We start from the raw sequence: 26,630 nt of genomic DNA, 5'->3' as shown, positions 1-26,630 counted from the left end.
ACTACAGGGAGGCTGAGCTGCGGACACTGTGACACATCAGGGAGGCTGAGCTGCGGACACTGTGACACATCAGGGAGGCTGAGAGGCGGACACTGTGAAACAACAGGGAGACTGAGCTGCGGACACTGTGACACATCAGGGAGGCTGAGCTGCGGACACCGAAACACATCTGCGGACACTGAAACACATCAGGGAGACTGAGATGCGGACACTGAGATACACCAGGGAGGCTGAGCTGCGGACACTGAGACAAATCAGGGAGGCTGAGCAGCGGACACTGAGACACATTAGGGAGGCAGAGCTGCAGACACTGAGACACATCATGGAGGCTGAGGTGCGGACACTGAGACACATCAGGGAGACTGAGCTGCGGACACAAAAGACATCACAGAGAGGCTGTGCTGCGGACTCTGTGACACATCAGGGAGACTGAGCTGCGGACACTGCGACGCATCAGGGAGGCTGAGCAGCGGACACTGAGACACATTAGGGAGGCTGAGCTGCGGACACTGAGACACATCAGGGAGACTGATCTGCGGACACTGCGACACATCAGGGAGGCTGAGCTGCGGACACTGAAACACATCAGGGAGGCTGAGCTGCGGACACTGAGGCACATCAGGGAGGCTGAGCTGCGGACACTGTGACACATCAGGGAGGCTGAGCGGCGGACACTGAAACACATCAGGGAGGCTGAGCTGCGGACACTGAGGCACATCAGGGAGGCTGAGCTGCGGACACTGTGACACATCAGTGTGGGTGAGCTGCGGACACTGAAACACATCAGGGAGACTGATCTGCGGACACTGCGACACATCAGGGAGGCTGAGCTGCGGACACTGAAACACATCAGGGGGCTGAGCTGCGGACACTGAGGCACATCAGGGAGGCTGAGCTGCGGACACTGTGACACATCAGGGAGGCTGAGCGGCGGACACTGAAACACATCAGTGTCGGTGAGCTGCAGACACTGAAAGACATCAGGGAGGCTGAGCTGCGGACACTGAGACACATCAGTGGGGCTGATCTGCGGACACTGAAACACATCAGGGAGACTGAGCTGCGGACACTGAGACACATCATGGAGACTGAGCTGCGGACACTGAAACACATCAGGGAGACTGAGCTGCGGACACTGAGACACATCAGGGAGGCTGAGGTGCGGACACTGAGACACATCAGGGAGACTGAGCTGCGGACACAAAAGACATCACAGAGAGGCTGTGCTGCGGACTCTGTGACACATCAGGGAGACTGAGCTGCGGACACTGCGACGCATCAGGGAGGCTGAGCAGCGGACACTGAGACACATTAGGGAGGCTGAGCTGCGGACACTGAGACACATCAGGGAGACTGATCTGCGGACACTGCGACACATCAGGGAGGCTGAGCTGCGGACACTGAAACACATCAGGGAGGCTGAGCTGCGGACACTGAGGCACATCAGGGAGGCTGAGCTGCGGACACTGTGACACATCAGGGAGGCTGAGCGGCGGACACTGAAACACATCAGGGAGGCTGAGCTGCGGACACTGAGGCACATCAGGGAGGCTGAGCTGCGGACACTGTGACACATCAGTGTGGGTGAGCTGCGGACACTGAAACACATCAGGGAGACTGATCTGCGGACACTGCGACACATCAGGGAGGCTGAGCTGCGGACACTGAAACACATCAGGGGGCTGAGCTGCGGACACTGAGGCACATCAGGGAGGCTGAGCTGCGGACACTGTGACACATCAGGGAGGCTGAGCGGCGGACACTGAAACACATCAGTGTCGGTGAGCTGCAGACACTGAAAGACATCAGGGAGGCTGAGCTGCGGACACTGAGACACATCAGTGGGGCTGATCTGCGGACACTGAAACACATCAGGGAGACTGAGCTGCGGACACTGAGACACATCAGGGAGACTGAGCTGCGGACACTGACATCCGGGAGACTGAGCTGCAGACACTGATACACATCAGGGAGGCTGAGCTGCAGACACTGAGACCCATCAGGGAGGCTGAGCTGCGGACACTGAGATACATCAGCGAGGCTGAGCTGCGGACACTGAGACACATCAGGGAGGCTGAGCTGCGGACACTGAGACACATCAGTGAGGCTGAGCTGCGGACACTGAGACACATCAGGGAGGCTGAGCTGCGGACACTGAGACACATCAGGGAGGCTGAGCTGCGGACACTGAGACACATCATGGAGGCTGAGCTGCGGACACTGAGACACATCATGGTGGCTGAGCTGCGGACACTGAGACACATCAGGGAGGCTCAGCTGCGGACACTGAGACACATCAGGGAGGCTGAGCTGCGGACACTGAGACACATCAGGGAGACTGAGCTGCGGACACTGAGACACATCAGGGACGCTGAGCTGCGGACACTGAGACATATCAGGGAGGCTGAGCTGCGGACACTGATACACATCAGGGAGACTGAGCTGCGGACACTGAGACACATCAGAGAGACTGAGCTGCGGACACTGACACACATCAGGGAGACTGAGCTGCGGACACTGACACATCAGGGAGGTTGAGCTGCGGTCACTGAGACACATCAGGGAGGCTCAGCTGCGGACACTGAGATACATCAGAGAGACTGAACTGCGGACACTGAGACACATCAGGGAGGTTGAGCTGCGGACACTGAGACACATCAGGGAGGCTGATCTGCGGACACTGAGACACAGCAGGGAGGCTTAGCTGCGGACACTGAGACACATCAGGGAAGCTTTGCAGCGGACACTGTGACACACCAGGGAGACTGAGCTGCGGACACTGACATCAGGGAGGCTGAGCTGCGGACACTGCGACACATCAGGGAGACTGAGCTGCGGACACTGAGACACATTAGGGAGGCTGAGCTGCGGACACTGAGAGACATCAGGGAGGCTGAGCAGCGGACACTGTGACACATCAGGGAGGCTGATCTGCGGACACTGTGACACATCAGGGAGGCTGAGCTCTGGACACTGAGATACATTAGGGAGGCGGAGTGCGGACACTGAGAGACATTAGGGAGGCTGAGCTGAGGACACTGAGACACATCAGGGAGGCTGAGCTGCGGGCACTGACATCAGGGAGGCTGAGCTGCGGACACTGAGGCACATCAGGGAGGCTGAGCTGCGGACACTGAGGCACATCAGGGAGGCTGAGTTGCGGACACTGCGACACATCAGGGAGGCTGAGCTGCGGACTCTGTGACACATCAGGGAGACTGAGCTGCGGACACTGCGACGCATCAGGGAGGCTGAGCAGCGGACACTGAGACACATTAGGGAGGCTGAGCTGCGGACACTGAGACACATCAGGGAGACTGATCTGCGGACACTGCGACACATCAGGGAGGCTGAGCTGCGGACACTGAAACACATCAGGGAGGCTGAGCTGCGGACACTGAGGCACATCAGGGAGGCTGAGCTGCGGACACTGTGACACATCAGGGAGGCTGAGCGGCGGACACTGAAACACATCAGGGAGACTGATCTGCGGACACTGCGACACATCAGGGAGGCTGAGCTGCGGACACTGAAACACATCAGGGAGGCTGAGCTGCGGACACTGAGGCACATCAGGGAGGCTGAGCTGCGGACACTGTGACACATCAGTGTGGGTGAGCTGCGGACACTGAAACACATCAGGGAGACTGATCTGCGGACAATGCGACACATCAGGGAGGCTGAGCTGCGGACACTGAAACACATCAGGGGGCTGAGCTGCGGACACTGAGGCACATCAGGGAGGCTGAGCTGCGGACACTGTGACTCATCAGGGAGGCTGAGCGGCGGACACTGAAACACATCAGTGTGGGTGAGCTGCAGACACTGAAAGACATCAGGGAGGCTGAGCTGCGGACACTGAGACACATCAGGGAGGCTGAGCTGCAGACACTGAAACACATCAGGGAGACTGAGCTGCGGACACTGACATCCGGGAGACTGAGCTGCAGACACTGAGACACATCAGGGAGGCTGAGCTGCAGACACTGAGACCCATCAGGGAGGCTGAGCTGCGGACACTGAGATACATCAGGGAGGCTGAGCTGCGGACACTGAGACACATCAGGGAGGCTGAGCTGCGGACACTGAGACACATCAGTGAGGCTGAGCTGCGGACACTGAGACACATCAGGGAGGCTGAGCTGCGGACACTGAGACACATCAGGGAGGCTGAGCTGCGGACACTGAGACACATCATGGAGGCTGAGCTGCGGACACTGAGACACATCATGGTGGCTGAGCTGCGGACACTGAGACACATCAGGGAGGCTCAGCTGCGGACACTGAGACACATCAGGGGGGGTGAGCTGCGGACACTGAGACACATCAGGGAGACTGAGCTGCGGACACTGAGACACATCAGGGACGCTGAGCTGCGGACACTGAGACACATCAGGGACGCTGAGCTGCGGACACTGAGACACATCAGGGAGGCTGAGCTGTGGACACTGAGACACATCAGGGAGACTGAGCTGCGGACACTGAGACACATCAGGGACGCTGAGCTGCGGACACTGAGACACATCAGGGAGGCTGAGCTGTGGACACTGATACACATCAGGGAGACTGAGCTGCGGACACTGAGACACATCAGAGAGACTGAGCTGCGGACACTGAGACACATCAGGGAGACTGAGCTGCGGACACTGAGACACATCAGGGAGGCTGAGCTGCGGACACTGAGACACATCAGAGAGGTTGAGCTGCGGACACTGAGACACATCAGGGAGGCTGATCTGCGGACACTGAGACACAGCAGGGAGGCTTAGCTGCGGACACTGAGACACATCAGGGAAGCTTTGCAGCGGACACTGTGACACACCAGGGAGACTGAGCTGCGGACACTGACATCAGGGAGGCTGATCTGCGGACACTGAGACACAGCAGGGAGTCTGAGCTGCGGACACTGAGACACATTAGGGAGGCTGAGCTGTGGACACTGAGACACATTAGGGAGGCAGAGCTGCGGACACTGAGAGACATTAGGGAGGCTGAGCTGAGGACACTGAGACACATCAGGGAGGCTGATCTGCGGACACTGTGACACATCAGGGAGGCTGAGCTGTGGACACTGAGACACATTAGGGAGGCGGAGCTGCGGACACTGAGAGACATTAGGGAGGCTGAGCTGAGGACACTGAGACACATCAGGGAGGCTGAGCTGCGGGCACTGACATCAGGGAGGCTGAGCTGCGGACACTGAGGCACATCAGGGAGGCTGAGCTGCGGACACTGAGGCACATCAGGGAGGCTGAGCTGCGGGCACTGACATCAGGGAGGCTGAGCTGCGGACACTGAGGCACATCAGGGAGGCTGAGCTGCGGACACTGAGGCACATCAGGGAGGCTGAGCTGCGGACACTGAGGCACATCAGGGAGGCTGAGCTGCGGACACTGAGGCACATCAGGGAGGCTGAGTTGCGGACACTGCGACACATCAGGGAGGCTGAGCTGCGGACACTGAGACATATCAGGGAGGCTGAGCTGCGGACACTGAGACACATCAGGGAGGCTGAGCTGCGGACACTGAGGCACATCAGGGAGGCTGAGCTGCGGACACTGAGACACATCAGTGAGACTGAGTTGCGGACACTGTGACACATCAGGGAGGCTGAGCTGCGGACACTGCGACACATCAGTGAGGCTGAGCTGCGGACACTGAGACACATCAGGGAGGCTGAGCTGCGGACACTGCGACACATCAGGGAGACTGATCTGCGGACACTGCGACACATCAGCGAGTCTGATCTGCGGACACTGAGACACATCAGTGAGACTGAGTTGCGGACACTGTGACACATCAGGGAGGCTGAGCTGCGGACACTGCGACACATCAGCGAGTCTGATCTGCGGACACTGAAACACATCAGGGTGGCTGAGCTGTGGATACTGAGACGCATTAGGGAGGCTGAGCTGCGGACACTGAGACATATCAGGGAGGCTGAGCTGCGGACACTGACATCAGGGAGGCTGAGCTGCAGACACTGAGACATATCAGGGAGGCTGAGCAGCGGACACTGAGACACATTAGGGAGGCTGAGCTGCAGACACTCAGACACATCAGTGAGGCTGAGCTGCGGACACATCAGGGAGACTGATCTGCGGACACTGCGACACATCAGTGAGGCTGATCTGCGGACACTGAGACACATCAGCGAGTCTGATCTGCGGACACTGACATCCGGGAGACTGAGCTGCAGACACTGATACACATCAGGGAGGCTGAGCTGCAGACACTGAGACCCATCAGGGAGGCTGAGCTGCGGACACTGAGATACATCAGCGAGGCTGAGCTGCGGACACTGAGGCACATCAGGGAGGCTGAGCTGCGGACACTGTGACACATCAGGGAGGCTGAGCGGCGGACACTGAAACACATCAGGGAGACTGATCTGCGGACACTGCGACACATCAGGGAGGCTGAGCTGCGGACACTGAAACACATCAGGGAGGCTGAGCTGCGGACACTGAGGCACATCAGGGAGGCTGAGCTGCGGACACTGTGACACATCAGTGTGGGTGAGCTGCGGACACTGAAACACATCAGGGAGACTGATCTGCGGACAATGCGACACATCATGGAGGCTGAGCTGCGGACACTGAAACACATCAGGGAGGCTGAGCTGCGGACACTGAAACACATCAGGGAGGCTGAGCTGCGGACACTGAGGCACATCAGGGAGGCTGAGCTGCGGACACTGTGACTCATCAGGGAGGCTGAGCGGCGGACACTGAAACACATCAGTGTGGGTGAGCTGCAGACACTGAAAGACATCAGGGAGGCTGAGCTGCGGACACTGAGACACATCAGGGAGGCTGAGCTGCAGACACTGAAACACATCTGGGAGACTGAGCTGCGGACACTGACATCCGGGAGACTGAGCTGCAGACACTGAGACACATCAGGGAGGCTGAGCTGCAGACACTGAGACCCATCAGGGAGGCTGAGCTGCGGACACTGAGATACATCAGGGAGGCTGAGCTGCGGACACTGAGACACATCAGGGAGGCTGAGCTGCGGACACTGAGACACATCAGTGAGGCTGAGCTGCGGACACTGAGACACATCAGGGAGGCTGAGCTGCGGACACTGAGACACATCAGGGAGGCTGAGCTGCGGACACTGAGACACATCATGGAGGCTGAGCTGCGGACACTGAGACACATCATGGTGGCTGAGCTGCGGACACTGAGACACATCAGGGAGGCTCAGCTGCGGACACTGAGACACATCAGGGGGAGTGAGCTGCGGACACTGAGACACATCAGGGAGACTGAGCTGCGGACACTGAGACACATCAGGGACGCTGAGCTGCGGACACTGAGACACATCAGGGACGCTGAGCTGCGGACACTGAGACACAACAGGGAGGCTGAGCTGTGGACACTGAGACACATCAGGGAGACTGAGCTGCGGACACTGAGACACATCAGGGACGCTGAGCTGCGGACACTGAGACACATCAGGGAGGCTGAGCTGTGGACACTGATACACATCAGGGAGACTGAGCTGCGGACACTGAGACACATCAGAGAGACTGAGCTGCGGACACTGAGACACATCAGGGAGACTGAGCTGCGGACACTGACACATCAGGGAGGTTGAGCTGCGGACACTGAGACACATCAGGGAGGCTCAGCTGCGGACACTGCGATACATCAGAGAGACTGAGCTGCGGACACTGACACACATCAGGGAGACTGAGCTGCGGACACTGAGACACATCAGAGAGGTTGAGCTGCGGACACTGAGACACTTCAGGGAGGCTGATCTGCGGACACTGAGACACAGCAGGGAGGCTTAGCTGCGGACACTGAGACACATCAGGGAAGCTTTGCAGCGGACACTGTGACACACCAGGGAGACTGAGCTGCGGACACTGACATCAGGGAGGCTGATCTGCGGACACTGAGACACAGCAGGGAGTCTGAGCTGCGGACACTGAGACACATTAGGGAGGCTGAGCTGTGGACACTGAGACACATTAGGGAGGCAGAGCTGCGGACACTGAGAGACATTAGGGAGGCTGAGCTGAGGACACTGAGACACATCAGGGAGGCTGATCTGCGGACACTGTGACACATCAGGGAGGCTGAGCTGTGGACACTGAGACACATTAGGGAGGCGGAGCTGCGGACACTGAGAGACATTAGGGAGGCTGAGCTGAGGACACTGAGACACATCAGGGAGGCTGAGCTGCGGGCACTGACATCAGGGAGGCTGAGCTGCGGACACTGAGGCACATCAGGGAGGCTGAGCTGCGGACACTGAGGCACATCAGGGAGGCTGAGCTGCGGGCACTGACATCAGGGAGGCTGAGCTGCGGACACTGAGGCACATCAGGGAGGCTGAGCTGCGGACACTGAGGCACATCAGGGAGGCTGAGCTGCGGACACTGAGGCACATCAGGGAGGCTGAGCTGCGGACACTGAGGCACATCAGGGAGGCTGAGCTGCGGACACTGAGGCACATCAGGGAGGCTGAGTTGCGGACACTGCGACACATCAGGGAGGCTGAGCTGCGGACACTGAGACATATCAGGGAGGCTGAGCTGCGGACACTGAGACACATCAGGGAGGCTGAGCTGCGGACACTGAGGCACATCAGGGAGGCTGAGCTGCGGACACTGAGACACATCAGTGAGACTGAGTTGCGGACACTGTGACACATCAGGGAGGCTGAGCTGCGGACACTGCGACACATCAGTGAGGCTGAGCTGCGGACACTGAGACACATCAGGGAGGCTGAGCTGCGGACACTGCGACACATCAGGGAGACTGATCTGCGGACACTGCGACACATCAGCGAGTCTGATCTGCGGACACTGAGACACATCAGTGAGACTGAGTTGCGGACACTGTGACACATCAGGGAGGCTGAGCTGCGGACACTGCGACACATCAGCGAGTCTGATCTGCGGACACTGAAACACATCAGGGTGGCTGAGCTGTGGATACTGAGACGCATTAGGGAGGCTGAGCTGCGGACACTGAGACATATCAGGGAGGCTGAGCTGCGGACACTGACATCAGGGAGGCTGAGCTGCAGACACTGAGACATATCAGGGAGGCTGAGCAGCGGACACTGAGACACATTAGGGAGGCTGAGCTGCAGACACTCAGACACATCAGTGAGGCTGAGCTGCGGACACATCAGGGAGACTGATCTGCGGACACTGCGACACATCAGTGAGGCTGATCTGCGGACACTGAGACACATCAGCGAGTCTGATCTGCGGACACTGACATCCGGGAGACTGAGCTGCAGACACTGATACACATCAGGGAGGCTGAGCTGCAGACACTGAGACCCATCAGGGAGGCTGAGCTGCGGACACTGAGATACATCAGCGAGGCTGAGCTGCGGACACTGAGACACATCAGGGAGGCTGAGCTGCGGACACTGAGACACATCAGTGAGGCTGAGCTGCGGACACTGAGACACATCAGGGAGGCTGAGCTGCGGACACTGAGACACATCAGGGAGGCTGAGCTGCGGACACTGAGACACATCATGGAGGCTGAGCTGCGGACACTGAGACACATCATGGTGGCTGAGCTGCGGACACTGAGACACATCAGGGAGGCTCAGCTGCGGACACTGAGACACATCAGGGAGGCTGAGCTGCGGACACTGAGACACATCAGGGAGACTGAGCTGCGGACACTGAGACACATCAGGGACGCTGAGCTGCGGACACTGAGACACATCAGGGAGGCTGAGCTGTGGACACTGATACACATCAGGGAGACTGAGCTGCGGACACTGAGACACATCAGAGAGACTGAGCTGCGGACACTGACACACATCAGGGAGACTGAGCTGCGGACACTGACACATCAGGGAGGTTGAGCTGCGGTCACTGAGACACATCAGGGAGGCTCAGCTGCGGACACTGAGATACATCAGAGAGATTGAACTGCGGACACTGAGACACATCAGGGAGGTTGAGCTGCGGACACTGAGACACATCAGGGAGGCTGATCTGCGGACACTGAGACACAGCAGGGAGGCTTAGCTGCGGACACTGAGACACATCAGGGAAGCTTTGCAGCGGACACTGTGACACACCAGGGAGACTGAGCTGCGGACACTGACATCAGGGAGGCTGAGCTGCGGACACTGCGACACATCAGGGAGGCTGATCTGCGGACACTGTGACACATCAGGGAGGCTGAGCTCTGGACACTGAGACACATTAGGGAGGCGGAGCTGCGGACACTGAGAGACATTAGGGAGGCTGAGCTGAGGACACCGAGACACATCAGGGAGGCTGAGCTGCGGGCACTGACATCAGGGAGGCTGAGCTGCGGACACTGAGGCACATCAGGGAGGCTGAGCTGCGGACACTGAGGCACATCAGGGAGGCTGAGTTGCGGACACTGCGACACACCAGGGAGGCTGAGCTGCGGACTCTGTGACACATCAGGGAGACTGAGCTGCGGACACTGCGACGCATCAGGGAGGCTGAGCAGCGGACACTGAGACACATTAGGGAGGCTGAGCTGCGGACACTGAGACACATCAGGGAGACTGATCTGCGGACACTGCGACACATCAGGGAGGCTGAGCTGCGGACACTGAAACACATCAGGGAGGCTGAGCTGCGGACACTGAGGCACATCAGGGAGGCTGAGCTGCGGACACTGTGACACATCAGGGAGGCTGAGCGGCGGACACTGAAACACATCATGGAGACTGATCTGCGGACACTGCGACACATCAGGGAGGCTGAGCTGCGGACACTGAAACACATCAGGGAGGCTGAGCTGCGGACACTGAGGCACATCAGGGAGGCTGAGCTGCGGACACTGTGACACATCAGTGTGGGTGAGCTGCGGACACTGAAACACATCAGGGAGACTGATCTGCGGACACTGCGACACATCAGGGAGGCTGAGCTGCGGACACTGAAACACATCATGGGGCTGAGCTGCGGACACTGAGGCACATCAGGGAGGCTGAGCTGCGGACACTGTGACTCATCAGGGAGGCTGAGCAGCGGACACTGAAACACATCAGTGTGGGTGAGCTGCAGACACTGAAGACATCAGGGAGGCTGAGCTGCGGACACTGAGACACATCAGGGAGGCTGAGCTGCAGACACTGAAACACATCAGGGAGACTGAGCTGCGGACACTGACATCTGGGAGACTGAGCTGCAGACACTGAGACACATCAGGGAGGCTGAGCTGCAGACACTGAGACCCATCAGGGAGGCTGAGCTGCGGACACTGAGATACATCAGGGAGGCTGAGCTGCGGACACTGAGACACATCAGGGAGGCTGAGCTGCGGACACTGAGACACATCAGTGAGGCTGAGCTGCGGACACTGAGACACATCAGGGAGGCTGAGCTGCGGACACTGAGACACATCAGGGAGGCTGAGCTGCGGACACTGAGACACATCATGGAGGCTGAGCTGCGGACACTGAGACACATCATGGTGGCTGAGCTGCGGACACTGAGACACATCAGGGAGGCTCAGCTGCGGACACTGAGACACATCAGGGAGGCTGAGCTGCGGACACTGAGACACATCAGAGAGACTGAGCTGCGGACACTGAGACACATCAGGGACGCTGAGCTGCGGACACTGAGACACATCAGGGACGCTGAGCTGCGGACACTGAGACACATCAGGGAGGCTGAGCTGTGGACACTGAGACACATCAGGGAGACTGAGCTGCGGACACTGAGACACATCAGGGACGCTGAGCTGCGGACACTGAGACACATCAGGGTGGCTGAGCTGTGGACACTGAGACACATCAGGGAGGCTGAGCTGCGGACACTGAAACACATTAGGGAGGCTGAGCTGCGGACACTGAGACACATCAGCGAGTCTGATCTGCGGACACTGAAACACATCAGGGAGGCTGAGCTGCTGACACTGACATCAGGGAGGCTGAGCTGCGGACACAGAGACACATCAGGGAGGCTGAGCTGCAGACACTGAGACACATCAGGGAGGCTGAGCTGCGGACACTGAGACACATCAGTGATGCTGAGCTGCGGACACAGACACATCAGGGCGGCTGAGCTGCGGACACTGAGACACATCAGGGAGGCTGAGCTGCGGACACTGAGACACATCAGTGATGCTGAGCTGCGGACACAGACACATCAGGGCGGCTGAGCTGCGGACACTGTGACACATCAGGGAGGCTGAGCTGCGGACACTGAGACGCATCATGGAGGCTGAGCTGCTGACACTGCGACACATCAGGGAGGCTGAGCTGCGGACACAGACACATCAGGGCGGCTGAGCTGCGGACACTGTGACACATCAGGGAGGCTGAGCTGCGGACACAGACACATCAGGGAGGCTGAGCTGCGGACACTGAGACACATCAGGGAGGCTGAGCTGCGGACACTGAGACACATCAGTGATGCTGAGCTGCGGACACAGACACATCAGGGCGGCTGAGCTGCGGACACTGTGACACATCAGGGAGGCTGAGCTGCGGACACTGAGACACATCAGGGAGGCTGAGCTGCGGACACTGAGACCCATCAGGGAGGCTGAGCTGCAGACACTGAGACACATCAGGGAGACTGAGCTGCGGACACTGAGACACATCAGGGAGGCTGAGCTGCGGACACTGAGACACATCAGGGATGCTGAGCTGCGGTCACTGAGACACATCAGTGAGGATGATCATTACTGAGATGTTTTGTTATGGAAGGCAGTCACATCCCTTCAGTTAGTGTGATCTGATTTGGTCAGTGGTCAGGTACAGGAGGGTGTGATTGTGAGGCAAATAGGTAGGAGGATGTTGAAAGTGGGAGTATGGGTGTCTCAGCCACAGCAACTGAGCAACAGATTTGAGGTTCTTGCAGCTAATAGGGACCAGAATGAGGACCATAGTGTGGGTGAACAGACCGAACATGGCCACATGGCTGAGGAGGAAAGTCAAGGAGAGCATAAAAGCAATGGAAAATGCATACAAAGTGACGAGGATTTGTGGGAAGCCAGAGGATTGTGAATCTTTTAAAAGAGAACAGAGGACAATTAAAACAGCAACAAGGGGGAGAAGATGAAGTATGAGTGCAAGCTAGCTTGTAATATAAAACAAGATTAAAAAGAAGAAAGGAAGTTTTTTTTCAATATATAAAAAATTGTAATAGAGAGGTAAAAATATACATTGGACCACTGGAAAATGTGGCTGGAGAAGTAATAATAGGAAACAAAGAAATGGCAGAGGAACTGAATAGTTACTTTGCATCAGTATTCACGGTGGAAGACACCAGTGGGATGCCAGAGCTCCAGGAGAACAATGGGGCAGAGGTCAGTGTCATCGCCATCGCCAAGGAGACAGTTCTGGGGAAACTGAAAGGTCTGAAGGTGGATAAATCACCTGGACCGGATGGACTTCACACCAGGGTTCTAAAAGAGATACTGAGGAGATTGTAGAGGCATTGGTGGTGATCTTTCAGGAATCACTGGAGGCAGGAAGGATCCCAGAGGACTGGAAAGTGGTGAATGTAACACCACTGTTTAAGAAGGGAGGGAGGCAGAAGACGGGAAATTATAGGCCGGTTTGCCTGACTTCGGTCATTGGTAAGATTTTAGCGTCCATTGTTAAAGATGAGATCGCGGAGTACTTGGAAGTGCAGGATAAAATAGGACTGAGTCAGCACGGCTTCGTCAAGGGGAGGTCATGTCTGACAAATCTGTTAGAGTTCTTTGAGGAAATAACAAGGAAGTTAGACAAAGGAGAACCAGTGGACGTGATTTATTTAGATTTCCAGAAGGCCTTTGACAAGGTGCCGCATAGGAGACTGTTAAATAAGATAAGAGCCCATGGTGTTCAGGGTAAGATACTGCCAGGGACAGAGGATTGGCTGACTGGCAGAAGGCAGAGAGTGGGGATAAAGGGGTCTTTTTCAGGATGGCAGCCGGTGACTAGTGGTGTGCCTCAGGGGTCGGTGCTGGGACCACAACTTTTCACAATATACATTAATGATCTGGAGGAAGGAACTGAAGGCACTGTAGCTAAGTATGCAGATGATACAAAGATCTGTAGAGGGACAAGTAGTATTGAGGAAGCAAGGGGGCTGCAGAAGGATTTGGACAAGCGAGGAGAGTGGGCAATGAAGTAGCAAATGAAATACAATGTGGAAAAGTGTGAGGTTATGTACTTTGGAAGGAGAAATTGAGGCATAGACTATTTTCTAAATGGGGAACTGCTTAGGAAATCTGAAGCAAAAAGGGACTTGGAGTCCTTGTTCAAGATTCTCTTAAGGTTAACGTGCAGGTTCAGTCGGCAGTTAAGAAGGCAAATGCAATGTTCGCATTCACGTCGAGAGGGCTAGAATACAAGACCAGGAATGTACTTCTGAGGCTGTATAAGGCTCAGGTCAGACCCCATTTGGAGTATTGTGAGCAGTTTTGGGCCCCGTATCTGAGGAAGGATGTGCTGGCCTTGGAAAGGGTCCAGAGGTGGTTCACAAGAATGATCCCTGGAATGAAGAGCTTGTTGTATGAGGAACGGTTGAGGACTCAGGGTCTGTAATCATTGGGGTTTTAAAGGATATGGGGGGATCTCATTGAAACTTACAGGATACTGCAAGGCCTGGATAGAGTGGATCCTTTAAAACAGAGATGAGGAGGAATTTCTTCAGCCAGAAGGTGGTGAATCTGTGGAACTCTTTGCCGCAGAAGGCTGTGGAGGCCAAATCACTGAGTGTCTTTACTACAGAGATCGATAGGTTCTTGATCAATGTCGGGATCAGGGGTTATGGGGAGAAGGCAGGAGAATGGGGATGAGAAAATACCAGCCATGATTGAATGGCGGAGCAGACTCGATGGGCCGAGTGGCCTAATTCTGCTCCTGTGTCTTATGGTCTTATACTGTCCGGATCTCAGATTACATTATCTGCAGGAGACACACAGACCAGTTATTGGCTGGGGAAATACATCCGCTGCAATTGGTGCCTGTTGAGAATTCAGGTTCATCCTTACCAAGCCAGTACTTTCCTACGAGCAGACACTGCTGAGTAAGTCAACCCCTCATCCCTCTGTTCAGGCACAGAGACCCCCTCCAGTTCCCATGCCAACGCCGGTTAAAGCAACCACCGCTGACGTCAGCAAGAAGGTGAAAACCCAGAGTTTCGCCATTGACCATTCCGAGAGTGACATCTTCCGACCGCCAAAATTTACAGCAGTGACTAACCAACTGACTATTGTTCATGTTGGAACTTTTTCGGAACGTTTAAATGAAAGGGGGGGGGGGAAGGAATAGAACATAGAACATGGAACAAACAGTGCCGAAGGAGGCCATTCGGCCCATCGACACCCCTAACCCCGTAACCCAGCAACCCCTCCTAACCTTTTTGGGCTCTCAGGGCAATTTTTATCACGGCCAATCCACCTAACCTGCACCTCTTTGGACTGTGGGAGGAAACCGGAGCATCCGGAGGAAACCCACACAGACACGGGGCGAGCGTGCAGACTCCACACAGACAGTGCGGAATGTAATGTAGTTGCCCCTGTTGCTCATTATGGAACCCGGCTGCAGGAATGTTGACAAGTGAGGTAATGCGAATTAATAATCAGAAACTCTGTCCTCTTTCTCCAGACGCAATTTGAAGATCCCAAACATTCAAACAGCGTGTCCGATGCAACAAAAAAAGAAGGTAAGAGATAATCCAGAACCCAGTGGAGATCCTGCTCTCTAGTGAGTGTGAGGCACGGTGAGTGTGTGGCACGGTGAGTGTGTGGCACGGTGAGAGTGTGACATGGCGAGTGTGACACATGGTGAAGGGGTGATGTGGTGAGGGGTTGGTGTGGGTTAGCTATGAGGAGAGGTTGAATAAACTCGGTTTGTTCTCACTGGAACGAAGGAGGTTGAGGGGCGACCTGATAGAGGTCTACAAAATTATGAGGGGCATAGACAGAGTGGATAGTCAGAGGCTTTTCCCCAGGGTAGAGGGGTCAATTACTAGGGGGCATAGGTTTAAGGTGCGAGGGGCAAGGTTTAGAGTAGATGTACGAGGCAAGTTTTTTACGCAGAGGGTAGTGGGTGCCTGGAACTCGCTACCGGAAGAGGTGGTGGAAGCAGGGACGATAGTGACATTTAAGGGGCATCTTGACAAATACATGAATAGGATGGGAATAGAGGGATACGGACCCCGGAAGGGTAGAAGATTGTAGTGTAGTCGGGCAGCATGGTCGGCACGGGCTTGGAGGGCTGAAGGGCCTGTTCCTGTGCTGTACATTTCTTTGTTCTTTGTGAAATGAAATGAAAATGAAAATCGCTTATTGCCACAAGTAGGCTTCAATGAAGTTACTGTCCCTAGTCGCCACATTCCGGCACCTGTTCGGGGAGGCTGGTACGGGAATGTTACGAGGCTGATGTGGGATCAGCGTGGTGAGGGGGTGTCGAGGTGAGGGGTTGGTGTTGCGAGGGGTTGGCGTTGTGAGGGGTCGGCATGGTGAAGGGATGTCGTGGTGAGGGGGTGTCATGGTGAGGGGGTGTCATGGTGAGGGGGTGTCGTGGTGAGGGGGTGTCGTGGTGAGGGGTTGGCGTGGTGTGGGGGTGTCGTGGTGAGGGGTTGGCGTGTTGAGGGGGTGTCGTGGTGAGGGGGTGTCGTGGTGAGGGGGTGGCGTGGTGTGGGTGAGGCGTGTTGAGGGGGTGTCGTGGTGAGGGGGTGTCGTGGTGAGGGGGTGTCATGGTGAGGGGGTGTCATGGTGAGGGGGTGTCATGGTGAGGGGGTGTCGTGGTGAGGGGGTGTCGTGGTGAGGGGGTGTCGTGGTGAGGGGTTGGCGTGGTGAGGAGGTGTCGTGGTGAGGGGTTGGCGTGTTGAGGAGTTGGCGTGGTGAGGTGTTGGCGTTGTGAGGGGTCGACATGGTGAGGGGTTGGCGTGGTGTGGGGGAGGTGTGGTGAGGGGTTGGCGTGTTGAGGAGTTGGCATGGTGAGGGGGTGTCGTGGTGAGGGGTTGGCGTGGTGAGGGGTTGGCGTGGTGAGGGGGTGCTGTGGTGAGGGTGTGGTGAGGGGGTGTGGTGGTGAGGGGGTGTGGTGGTGAGGGGGTGCTGCAGTGAGGGGGTGTCGTGGTGAGGGGGTGTCGTGGTGAGAGGTTGGCGTGGTGAGGGGGTGTCGTGGTGAGGGGGTGTCGTGGTGAGGGGGTGTCGTGGTGAGGGGGTGTCATGGTGAGGGGGTGTCATGGTGAGGGGGTGTCATGGTGAGGGGGTGTCGTGGTCAGGGGGTGTCGTGGTGAGGGGGTGTCGTGGTGAGGGGTTGGCGTGGTGAGGAGGTGTCGTGGTGAGGGGTTGGCGTGTTGAGGAGTTGGCGTGGTGAGGTGTTGGCGCTGTGAGGGGTCGACATGGTGAGGGGTTGGCGTGGTGTGGGGGAGGTGTGGTGAGGGGTTGGCGTGTTGAGGAGTTGGCATGGTGAGGGGGTGTCGTGGTGAGGGGTTGGCGTGGTGAGGGGTTGGCGTGGTGAGGGGGTGCTGTGGTGAGGGTGTGGTGAGGGGGTGTGGTGGTGAGGGGGTGTGGTGGTGAGGGGGTGCTGCAGTGAGGGGGTGTCGTGGTGAGGGGGTGTCGTGGTGAGAGGTTGGCGTGGTGAGGGGGTGTCGTGGTGAGGGGGTGTCGTGGTGAGGGGGTGTCGTGGTGAGGGGGTGTCGTGGTGAGAGGTTGGCGTGGTGAGGGGGTGTCGTGGTGAGAGGTTGGCGTGGTGAGGGGGTGTCGTGGTGAGGGGGTGTCGTGGTGAGGGGGTGTTGTGGTGAGGGGGTGTCGTGGTGAGGGGTTGGCGTGGTGAGGGGGTGTCGTGGTGAGGGGTTGGCGTGGTGTGGGGGTGTCGTGGTGAGGGGTTGGCGTGGTGAGGGGGTGTCGTGGTGAGGGGGTGTCGTGGTGAGGGGGTGTCGTGGTGAGGGGGTGTCGTGGTGAGGGGGTGTTGAGGTGAGGGGGTGTCGTGGTGAGGGTGTGTCGTGGTGAGGGGGTGTCGTGGTGAGGGGGTGTCGTGGTGAGGGGGTGTCGTGGTGAAGAGGAGTCGTGGTGAGGGGGTGTCGTGGTGAGGGGGTGTCGTGGTGAGGGTGTGTCGTGGTGAGGGGGTGTCGTGGTGAGGGGTTGATGTGGTGAGGGGGTGTCGTGGTGAGAGGGTGTCGTGGTGAGGGGGTGTTGTGGTGAGGGGGTGTCGTGGTGAGGGATTGGTGTGGTGAGGGGGTGTCGTGGTGAGGTGGTGTTGTGGTGAGGGGGTGTCGTGGTGAGGGGGTGTCGTGGTGAGGGGTTGGCGTGGTGAAGAGGAGTCGTGGTGAGGGGTTGGCGTTGTGAGGGGTCGACATGGTGAGGGGTTGGCGTGGTGTGGGGGAGGCGTGGTGAGGGGTTGGCGTGTTGAGGAGTTGGCGTGGTGAGGCGGTGTCGTGGTGAGGGGTTGACGTGGTGAGGGGTTGGCGTGGTGAGGGGGTGTCGTGGTGAGGGGGTGTCGTGGTGAGGGGGTGTCGTGGTGAGGAGGTGAGGAGGTGTCGTGGTGAGGAGGTGTCGTGGTGAGGGGGTGTCGTGGTGAGGAGGTGTCGTGGTGAGGAGGTGTCGTGGTGAGGGTGTGTCGTGGTGAGGGAGTGTCGTGGTGAGGGGTTGATGTGGTGAGGGGGTGTCGTGGTGAGAGGGTGTCGTGGTGAGGGGGTGTCGTGGTGAGGGGGTGTCGTGGTGAGGGGGTGTTGAGGTGAGGGGGTGTCGTGGTGATGGTGTGTCGTGGTGAGGGTGTGTCGTGGTGAGGGTGTGTCGTGGTGAGGGGGTGTCGTGGTGAGGGGGTGTCGTGGTGAGGGGGTGTCATGGTGAGGGGGTGTCGTGGTGAGGGTGTGTCGTGGTGAGGAGGTGTCGTGGTGAGGGGGTGTCATGGTGAGGAGGTGTCGTGGTGAGGGCGTGTCATGTGTGCAGAGATATGTGTGGGTGAGGAGCATGAGTACGGGTCACTCAGCATATCTGCAATGACGCACATCTCATTCTGTGCTGTCTGCGGATTCGGGAAGGTTTACATTGTGCTCACCACAGCAACCCCTCACCACGCCCCTCACCACCCCTAACCCCATCCCTCACCACCCCTCACCCCACCCCTCACCACCCCTCACCCCACCCCTCACCCCACCCCTCACCACCCCTCACCCCACCCCTCACCACACCCCTCACCCCACCCCTCACCAACCCACACCCCACCCCTCACCACACCCCTCACCCCACCCCTCACCACCCCACACCCCACCCCTCACCACACCCCTCACCCCACCCTTCACCCCACCCCTCACCCCACCCCTCACCACACATCATCCCACCCCGCACCACATCATCCCCTCACCACCCCTCACCCCATCCCTCACCCCACCCCTCACCCCACCCCTCACCCCACCCCTCACCACCCCTCACCACCCCTCACCCCACCCCTCACCCCACCCCTCACCACACCACACCAACCCCTCACCCCACCCCTCACCACACCTCACCCCACCCCTCACCAACCCCTCACCACCCCTCACCACCCCTCACCCCACCCCTCACCACCCCTCACCACCCCTCACCCCACCCCTCACCACCCCTCACCCCACCCCTCACCACCCCTCACCACCCCTCACCCCACCCCTCACCACCCCTCACCACCCCTCACCCCACCCCTCACCACCCCTCACCCCACCCCTCACCACCCCTCACCACACCCCTCACCACATCATCCCCTCGCCACCCTGCTCCACACCCCTCACCCCACCCCTCACCACACCAAACCATGTGCTCTGTCATTCTCTCTCTGGTTTGCTCTGTGCTCTGTCATTCTCTCCCCGGTTTGCTCTGTGCTCTGTCATTCTCTCCCTGGTTTGCTTTGTGCTCTGTCATTCACTCCCCGGTTTGCTCTGCACTCTGTCATTCCCCGGTTTGCTCTGTGCTCTGTCATTCTCTCCCTGGTTTGCTCTGTGCTCTGTCATTCTCTCCCCGGTTTGCTCTGCGCTCTGTCATTCTCTCTCTGGATTGCTCTGTGCTCTGTCATTCTCTCCCTGGTTTGCTCTGTGCTCTGTCATTCTCTCCCTGGTTTGCTCTGTGCTCTGTCATTCTCTCCCCGGTTTGCTCTGCGCTCTGTCATTCTCTCCACGGTTTGCTCAGCGCTCATTCATTCTCTCTCTGGTTTGCTCTGTGCTATGTCATTCTCTCCCTGGTTTGCTCTGTGCTCTGTCATTCTCTCCCCGGTTTCCTCTGTGCCCAGTCATTCTCTCCCCGGTTTGTTCTGTGCTCAGTCATTCTCTCCCTGGTTTGCTCTGTGCTCTGTCATTCTCTCCCCGGTTTGCTCTGTGCTCTGTCATTCTCTCCCCGGTTTGCTCTGTGCTCTGTCATTCTCTCCGTGGTTTGCTCTGTGCTCTGTCATTCTCTCCGTGGTTTGCTCTGTGCTCTGTCATTCTCTCCCTGGTTTGCTCTGTGCTCTGTCATTCTCTCCCCGGTTTGCTCTGTGCTCTGTCATTCTCTCCCCGGTTTGCTCTGTGCTCTGTCATTTTCTCCCCGGTTTGCTCTGCGCTCTGTCATTCTCTCCCTGGTTTGCTCTGTGCTCAGTCATTCTCTCCCCAGTTTGCTCTGTGCTCTGTCATTCTCTCCCTGGTTTGCTCTGTGCTCTGTCATTCTCTCCCCGGTTTGCTCTGTGCTCTGTCATTCTCTCTCTGGTTTGATCTGTTCTCAGTCATTCTCTTCCCGGTTTGCTCTGTGATCTGTCATTCTCTCCCCGGTTTGCTCTGTGCTCTGTCATTCTCTCTCTGGTTTGCTCTGTGCTCTGTCATTCTCTCCCTGGATTGCTCTGTGCTCTGTCATTCTCTCCCTGGTTTGCACTGTGCTCTGTCATTATCTCCCTTCTTTGCTCTGTGCTCTGTCATTCTCTCCCCGGTTTGCTCTGTGATCTGCAATTCTCTCTCAGGTTTGCTCTGTGCTCTGTCATTCTCTCCGTGGTTTGCTCTGTGCTCAGTCATTCTCTCTCTAGTTTGCTCTGTGCTCTGTTATTCTCTCCCTGGTTTGCTCTGTGCTCTGTCATTCTCTCTCTCGTTTGCTCTGTGCTCTGTCATTCTCTCTCTGGTTTGCTCTGTGCTCTGTCATTCTCTCCCTGGTTTGCTCTGTGCTCTGTCATTCTCTCCCTGGTTTGCTCTGTGCTCTGTCATTCTCTCTCTGGTTTGCTCTGTGCTCTGTCATGCTCTCCCTGGTTTGATCTGTGCTCTGTCATTCTCTCCCCGGTTTGCTCTATGCTCTGTCATTCACTCCCCGGTTTGCTCTGTGCTCTGTCATTCTCTCCCGGTTTGCTCTGTGCTCAGTCATTCTGTCTCTGGTTTGCTCTGTGCGCTGTCATTCTCTCCCCGGTTTGCTCTGTGCTCTGTCATTCTCTCCCTGGTTTGCTCTGTGCTCTGTCATTCTCTCCCTGGTTTGCTCTGTGCTCTGTCATTCTCTCCCCGGTTTGCTCTGTGCTCTGTCATTCTCTCTCTGGTTTGCTCTGTGCTCTGTCATTCTGTCTCTGGTTTGCTCTGTGCTCTGTCATTCTCTCCATCGTTTGCTCTGTGCTCTGTCATTCTCTCCCCGGTTTGCTCTGTGCTCTGTCATTCTCTCCCTGGTTTGCTCTGTGCTCTGTCATTCTCTCCCTGGTTTGCTCTGTGCTCTGTCATTCTCTCCCTGGTTTGCTCTGTGCTCTGTCATTCTGTCTCTGGTTTGCTCTGTGCTCTGTCATTCTCGCCCCGGTTTGCTCTGTGCTCTGTCATTCTCTCCGTGGTTTGCTCTGTGCTCTGTCATTCTCTCCCTGTTTTGCTCTGTGCTCTGTCATTCTCTCCCTGGTTTGGTCTGTGCTCTGTCATTCTCTCCGTGGTTTGCTCTGTGCTCTGTCATTCTCTCCCCGGTTTGCTGTGTGCTCTGTCATTCTCTCCGTGGTTTGCTCTGTGCTCTGTCATTCTGTCTCTGGTTTGCTCTGTGCTCTGTCATTCTCTCCCCGGTTTGCTCTGTGCTCTGTCATTCTCTCCGTGGTTTGATCTGTGCTCTGTCATTCTCTCCCTGGTTTGCTCTGTGCTCTGTCATTCTATCCCCGGTTTGCTCTGTGCTCAGTCATTCTCTCTCTGTTTGCTCTGTGCTCTGTCATTCACTCTCTGGTTTGCTCTGTGCTCTGTCATTCTCTCTCTGGTTTGCTCTGTGCTCTGTCATTCTCTCTCTGGTTTGCTCTGTGCTCTGTCATTCTCTCCCAGGTTTGCTCTGTGCTCTGTCATTCTCTCCCTGGTTTGCTCTGTGCTCAGTCATTCTCTCCCTGGTTTGCTCTGTGCTCTGTCATTCTCTCTCCGGTTTGCTCTGTGCTCTGTCATTCTCTCTCTGGTTTGCTCTATGTTCAGTCATTCTCTCCTGGTTTGCTCTGTGCTCTGTCATTCTCTCCCTGGTTTGCTCTGTGCTCTGTCATTCTCTCCCGGTTTGCTCTGTGCTCTGTCATTCTGTCCCTGGTTTGCTCTGTGCTCTGTCATACTCTCCATGGTTTGCTCTGTGCTCTTTCATTCTCTCCCCGGTTTGCTCTGTGCTCTGTCATTCTGTCTCTAGTTTGCTCTGTGCTCTGTCATTCTCTCCGTGTTTTGCTCTGTGCTCTGTCATTCTCTCCGTGTTTTGCTCTGTGCTCTGTCATTCTCTCCCTGGTTTGCTCTGTACTCTGTCATTCTCTGCCTGGTTTGCTGTGTGCTCTGTCATTCTCTCTCTGGTTTGCTCTGTGCTCTGGCGTTCTGTCTCTGGTTTGCTCTGTGCTCTGTTATTCTCTCCCCGGTTTGCTCTGTGCTCTGTCATTCTCTATCTGGTTTACTCTGTGCTCTGTCATTCTCTCCCCGGTTTGCTCTGTGCTCTATCACTCTCCCTGGTTTGCTCTGTGCTCTGTCATTGTCTCCCCGGTTTGCTCTGTGCTCTGTCATTCACTCCCGGTTTGCTCTGTGCTCTGTCATTCTCTCCCCCGTTTGCTCTGTGCTCTGTCATTCTCTCCCGGTTTGCTCTGTGCTCAGTCACTCTGTCTCTGGTTTGCTCTGTGCTCTGTCATTCTCTCCCTGGTTTGCTCTGTTCTCTGTCATTCTCTCCCAAGTTTGCTCTGTGCTCTGTCATTCTGTCTCTGGTTTGCTCTGTGCTCTCTCATTCTCTCCGTGGTTTCCTCTGTGCTCTATCATTCACTCCCCAGTTTGCTCTGTGCTCGGTCATTCTGTCTCTAGTTTGCTCTGTGCTCTGTCATTCTCTCCGTGGTTTGCTCTGTGCTCTGTCATTCTCTCCCTGGTTTGCTCTGTGCTCTGTCATTCTCTCCCTGGTTTGCTGTGTGCTCTGTCATTCTCTCTCTGGTTTGCTCTGTGCTCTGTCATTCACTCTCTGGTTTGCTCTGTGCTCTGTCATTCTCTCTCTGGTTTGCTCTGTGCTCTGTCATTCTCTCTCTGGTTTGCTCTGTGCTCTGTCATTCTCTCCCAGGTTTGCTCTGTGCTCTGTCATTCTCTCCCTGGTTTGCTCTGTGCTCAGTCATTCTCTCCCTGGTTTGCTCTGTGCTCTGTCATTCTCTCTCCGGTTTGCTCTGTGCTCTGTCATTCTCTCTCTGGTTTGCTCTATGTTCAGTCATTCTCTCCTGGTTTGCTCTGTGCTCTGTCATTCTCTCCCTGGTTTGCTCTGTGCTCTGTCATTCTCTCCCGGTTTGCTCTGTGCTCTGTCATTCTGTCCCTGGTTTGCTCTGTGCTCTGTCATACTCTCCATGGTTTGCTCTGTGCTCTTTCATTCTCTCCCCGGTTTGCTCTGTGCTCTGTCATTCTGTCTCTAGTTTGCTCTGTGCTCTGTCATTCTCTCCGTGTTTTGCTCTGTGCTCTGTCATTCTCTGCCTGGTTTGCTGTGTGCTCTGTCATTCTCTCTCTGGTTTGCTCTGTGCTCTGGCGTTCTGTCTCTGGTTTGCTCTGTGCTCTGTTATTCTCTCCCCGGTTTGCTCTGTGCTCTGTCATTCTCTATCTGGTTTACTCTGTGCTCTGTCATTCTCTCCCCGGTTTGCTCTGTGCTCTATCACTCTCCCTGGTTTGCTCTGTGCTCTGTCATTGTCTCCCCGGTTTGCTCTGTGCTCTGTCATTCACTCCCGGTTTGCTCTGTGCTCTGTCATTCTCTCCCCCGTTTGCTCTGTGCTCTGTCATTCTCTCCCGGTTTGCTCTGTGCTCAGTCACTCTGTCTCTGGTTTGCTCTGTGCTCTGTCATTCTCTCCCTGGTTTGCTCTGTTCTCTGTCATTCTCTCCCAAGTTTGCTCTGTGCTCTGTCATTCTGTCTCTGGTTTGCTCTGTGCTCTCTCATTCTCTCCGTGGTTTCCTCTGTGCTCTATCATTCTCTCCCCAGTTTGCTCTGTGCTCGGTCATTCTGTCTCTAGTTTGCTCTGTGCTCTGTCATTCTCTCCGTGGTTTGCTCTGTGCTCTGTCATTCTCTCCCTGGTTTGCTCTGTGCTCTGTCATTCTCTCCCTGGTTTGCTGTGTGCTCTGTCATTCTCTCTCTGGTTTGCTCTGTGCTCTGTCGTTCTGTCTCTGGTTTGCTCTGTGCTCTGTCATTCTCTCCCCGGTTTGCTCTGTGCTCTGTCATTCTCTCTCTGGTTTACTCTGTGCTCTGTCATTCTCTCCATCGTTTGCTCTGTGCTCTGTCATTCTCTCCCCGGTTTGCTCTGTGCTCTGTCATTCTCTCCCTGGTTTGCTCTGTGCTCTGTCATTCTCTCCCTGGTTTGCTCTGTGCTCTGTCATTCTCTCCCTGGTTTGCTCTGTGCTCTGTCATTCTGTCTCTGGTTTGCTCTGTGCTCTGTCATTCTCTCCCCGGTTTGCTCTGTGCTCTGTCATTCTCTCCGTGGTTTGCTCTGTGCTCTGTCATTCTCTCCCTGGTTTGCCCTGTGCTCTGTCATTCTATCCCCGGTTTGCTCTGTGCTCAGTCATTCTCTCACTGTTTGCTCTGTGCTCTGTCATTCTCTCTCTGGTTTGCTCTGTGCTCTGTCATTCTCTCTCTGGTTTGCTCTGTGCTCTGTCATTCTCTCTCTGGTTTGCTCTGTGCTCTGTCATTCTCTCCCCGGTTTGCTCTGTGCTCTGTCATTCTCTCCCTGATTTGCTCTGTGCTCAGTCATTCTCTCCCTGGTTTGCTCTGTGCTCTGTCATTCTCTCTCCGGTTTGCTCTGTGCTCTGTCATTCTCTCTCTGGTTTGCTCTATGTTCAGTCATTCTCTCCTGGTTTGCTCTGTGCTCTGTCATTCTCTCCCTGGTTTGCTCTGTGCTCTGTCATTCTCTCCCCGGTTTGCTCTGTGCTCTGTCATTCTCTCCCGGTTTGCTCTGTGCTCTGTCATTCTCTCCCCGGTTTGCTCCGTGCTCTGTTATTCTCTCCCGGTTTGCTCTGTCCTCAGTCATTCTGTCCCTGGTTTGCTCTGTGCTCTGTCATACTCTCCATGGTTTGCTCTGTGCTCTATCATTCTCTCCCCGGTTTGCTCTGTGCTCTGTCATTCTGTCTCTAGTTTGCTCTGTGCTCTGTCATTCTCTCCGTGTTTTGCTCTGTGCTCTGTCATTCTCTCCCTGGTTTGCTCTGTACTCTGTCATTCTCTGCCTGGTTTGCTGTGTGCTCTGTCATTCTCTCTCTGGTTTGCTCTGTGCTCTGGCGTTCTGTCTCTGGTTTGCTCTGTGCTCTGTTATTCTCTCCCCGGTTTGCTCTGTGCTCTGTCATTCTCTATCTGGTTTACTCTGTGCTCTGTCATTCTCTCCCCGGTTTGCTCTGTGCTCTATCACTCTCCCTGGTTTGCTCTGTGCTCTGTCATTGTCTCCCCAGTTTGCTCTGTGCTCTGTCATTCACTCCCGGTTTGCTCTGTGCTCTGTCATACTCTCCCCCGTTTGCTCTGTGCTCTGTCATTCTCTCCCGGTTTGCTCTGTGCTCAGTCACTCTGTCTCTGGTTTGCTCTGTGCTCTGTCATTCTCTCTCTGGTTTGCTCTGTTCTCTGCCATTCTCTCCCAAGTTTGCTCTGTGCTCTGTCATTCTGTCTCTGGTTTGCTCTGTGCTCTCTCATTCTCTCCGTGGTTTCCTCTGTGCTCTATCATTCTCTCCCCAGTTTGCTCTGTGCTCGGTCATTCTGTCTCTAGTTTGCTCTGTGCTCTGTCATTCTCTCCGTGGTTTGCTCTGTGCTCTGTCATTCTCTCCCTGGTTTGCTCTGTGCTCTGTCATTCTCTCCCTGGTTTGCTGTGTGCTCTGTCATTCTCTCTCTGGTTTGCTCTGTGCTCTGTCGTTCTGTCTCTGGTTTGCTCTGTGCTCTTTCATTCTCTCCCCGGTTTGCTCTGTGCTCTGTCATTCTCTCTCTGGTTTACTCTGTGCTCTGTCATTCTCTCCCCGGTTTGCTCTGTGCTCTGTCATTCTATCCCCGGTTTGCTCTGTGCTCTATCATTCTCTCTCTGGTTTGCTCTGTGCTCTGTCATTCTGTCTCTGGTTTGCTCTGTGCTCTGTAATTCGCTCCCCGGTTTGCTCTGTGCTCTGTCATTCTCTCCGTGGTTTGCTCTGTGCTCAGTCATTCTCTCCCTGGTTTGCTCTGTGCTCTGTCATTCTATCCCCGGTTTTCTCTGTGCTCAGTCATTCTCTCTCTGGTTTGCTCTGTGCTCTGTCATTCACTCACTGGTTTGCTCTGTGCTCTGTCATTCTCTCTCTGGTT

At 56.1% G+C, this 26,630-nt stretch overlaps 1 protein-coding gene across 1 annotated transcript in view; it reads left to right on the top strand.

Annotated features, from left to right (window-relative positions):
• LOC140428537 (uncharacterized) overlaps positions 1-26,630 on the top strand; it is a 154,268-nt gene that overhangs the window by 83,099 nt on the left and 44,539 nt on the right. Inside the window, exon 4 of the mRNA XM_072515113.1 lies at positions 15,586-15,643. Within this exon, the coding sequence (XP_072371214.1) occupies positions 15,586-15,643 (58 nt within the window). The remainder of the gene's footprint in view (positions 1-15,585; positions 15,644-26,630) is intronic.

This window comes from Scyliorhinus torazame, chromosome 1, assembly GCF_047496885.1.
Source record: "Scyliorhinus torazame isolate Kashiwa2021f chromosome 1, sScyTor2.1, whole genome shotgun sequence".
In the NCBI taxonomy this organism is placed as follows: Eukaryota; Metazoa; Chordata; class Chondrichthyes; order Carcharhiniformes; family Scyliorhinidae; genus Scyliorhinus; species Scyliorhinus torazame.
The sequence above is the reverse complement of the archived record's forward strand: the minus strand, read 5'-3'. Positions and strand labels throughout refer to the sequence as shown.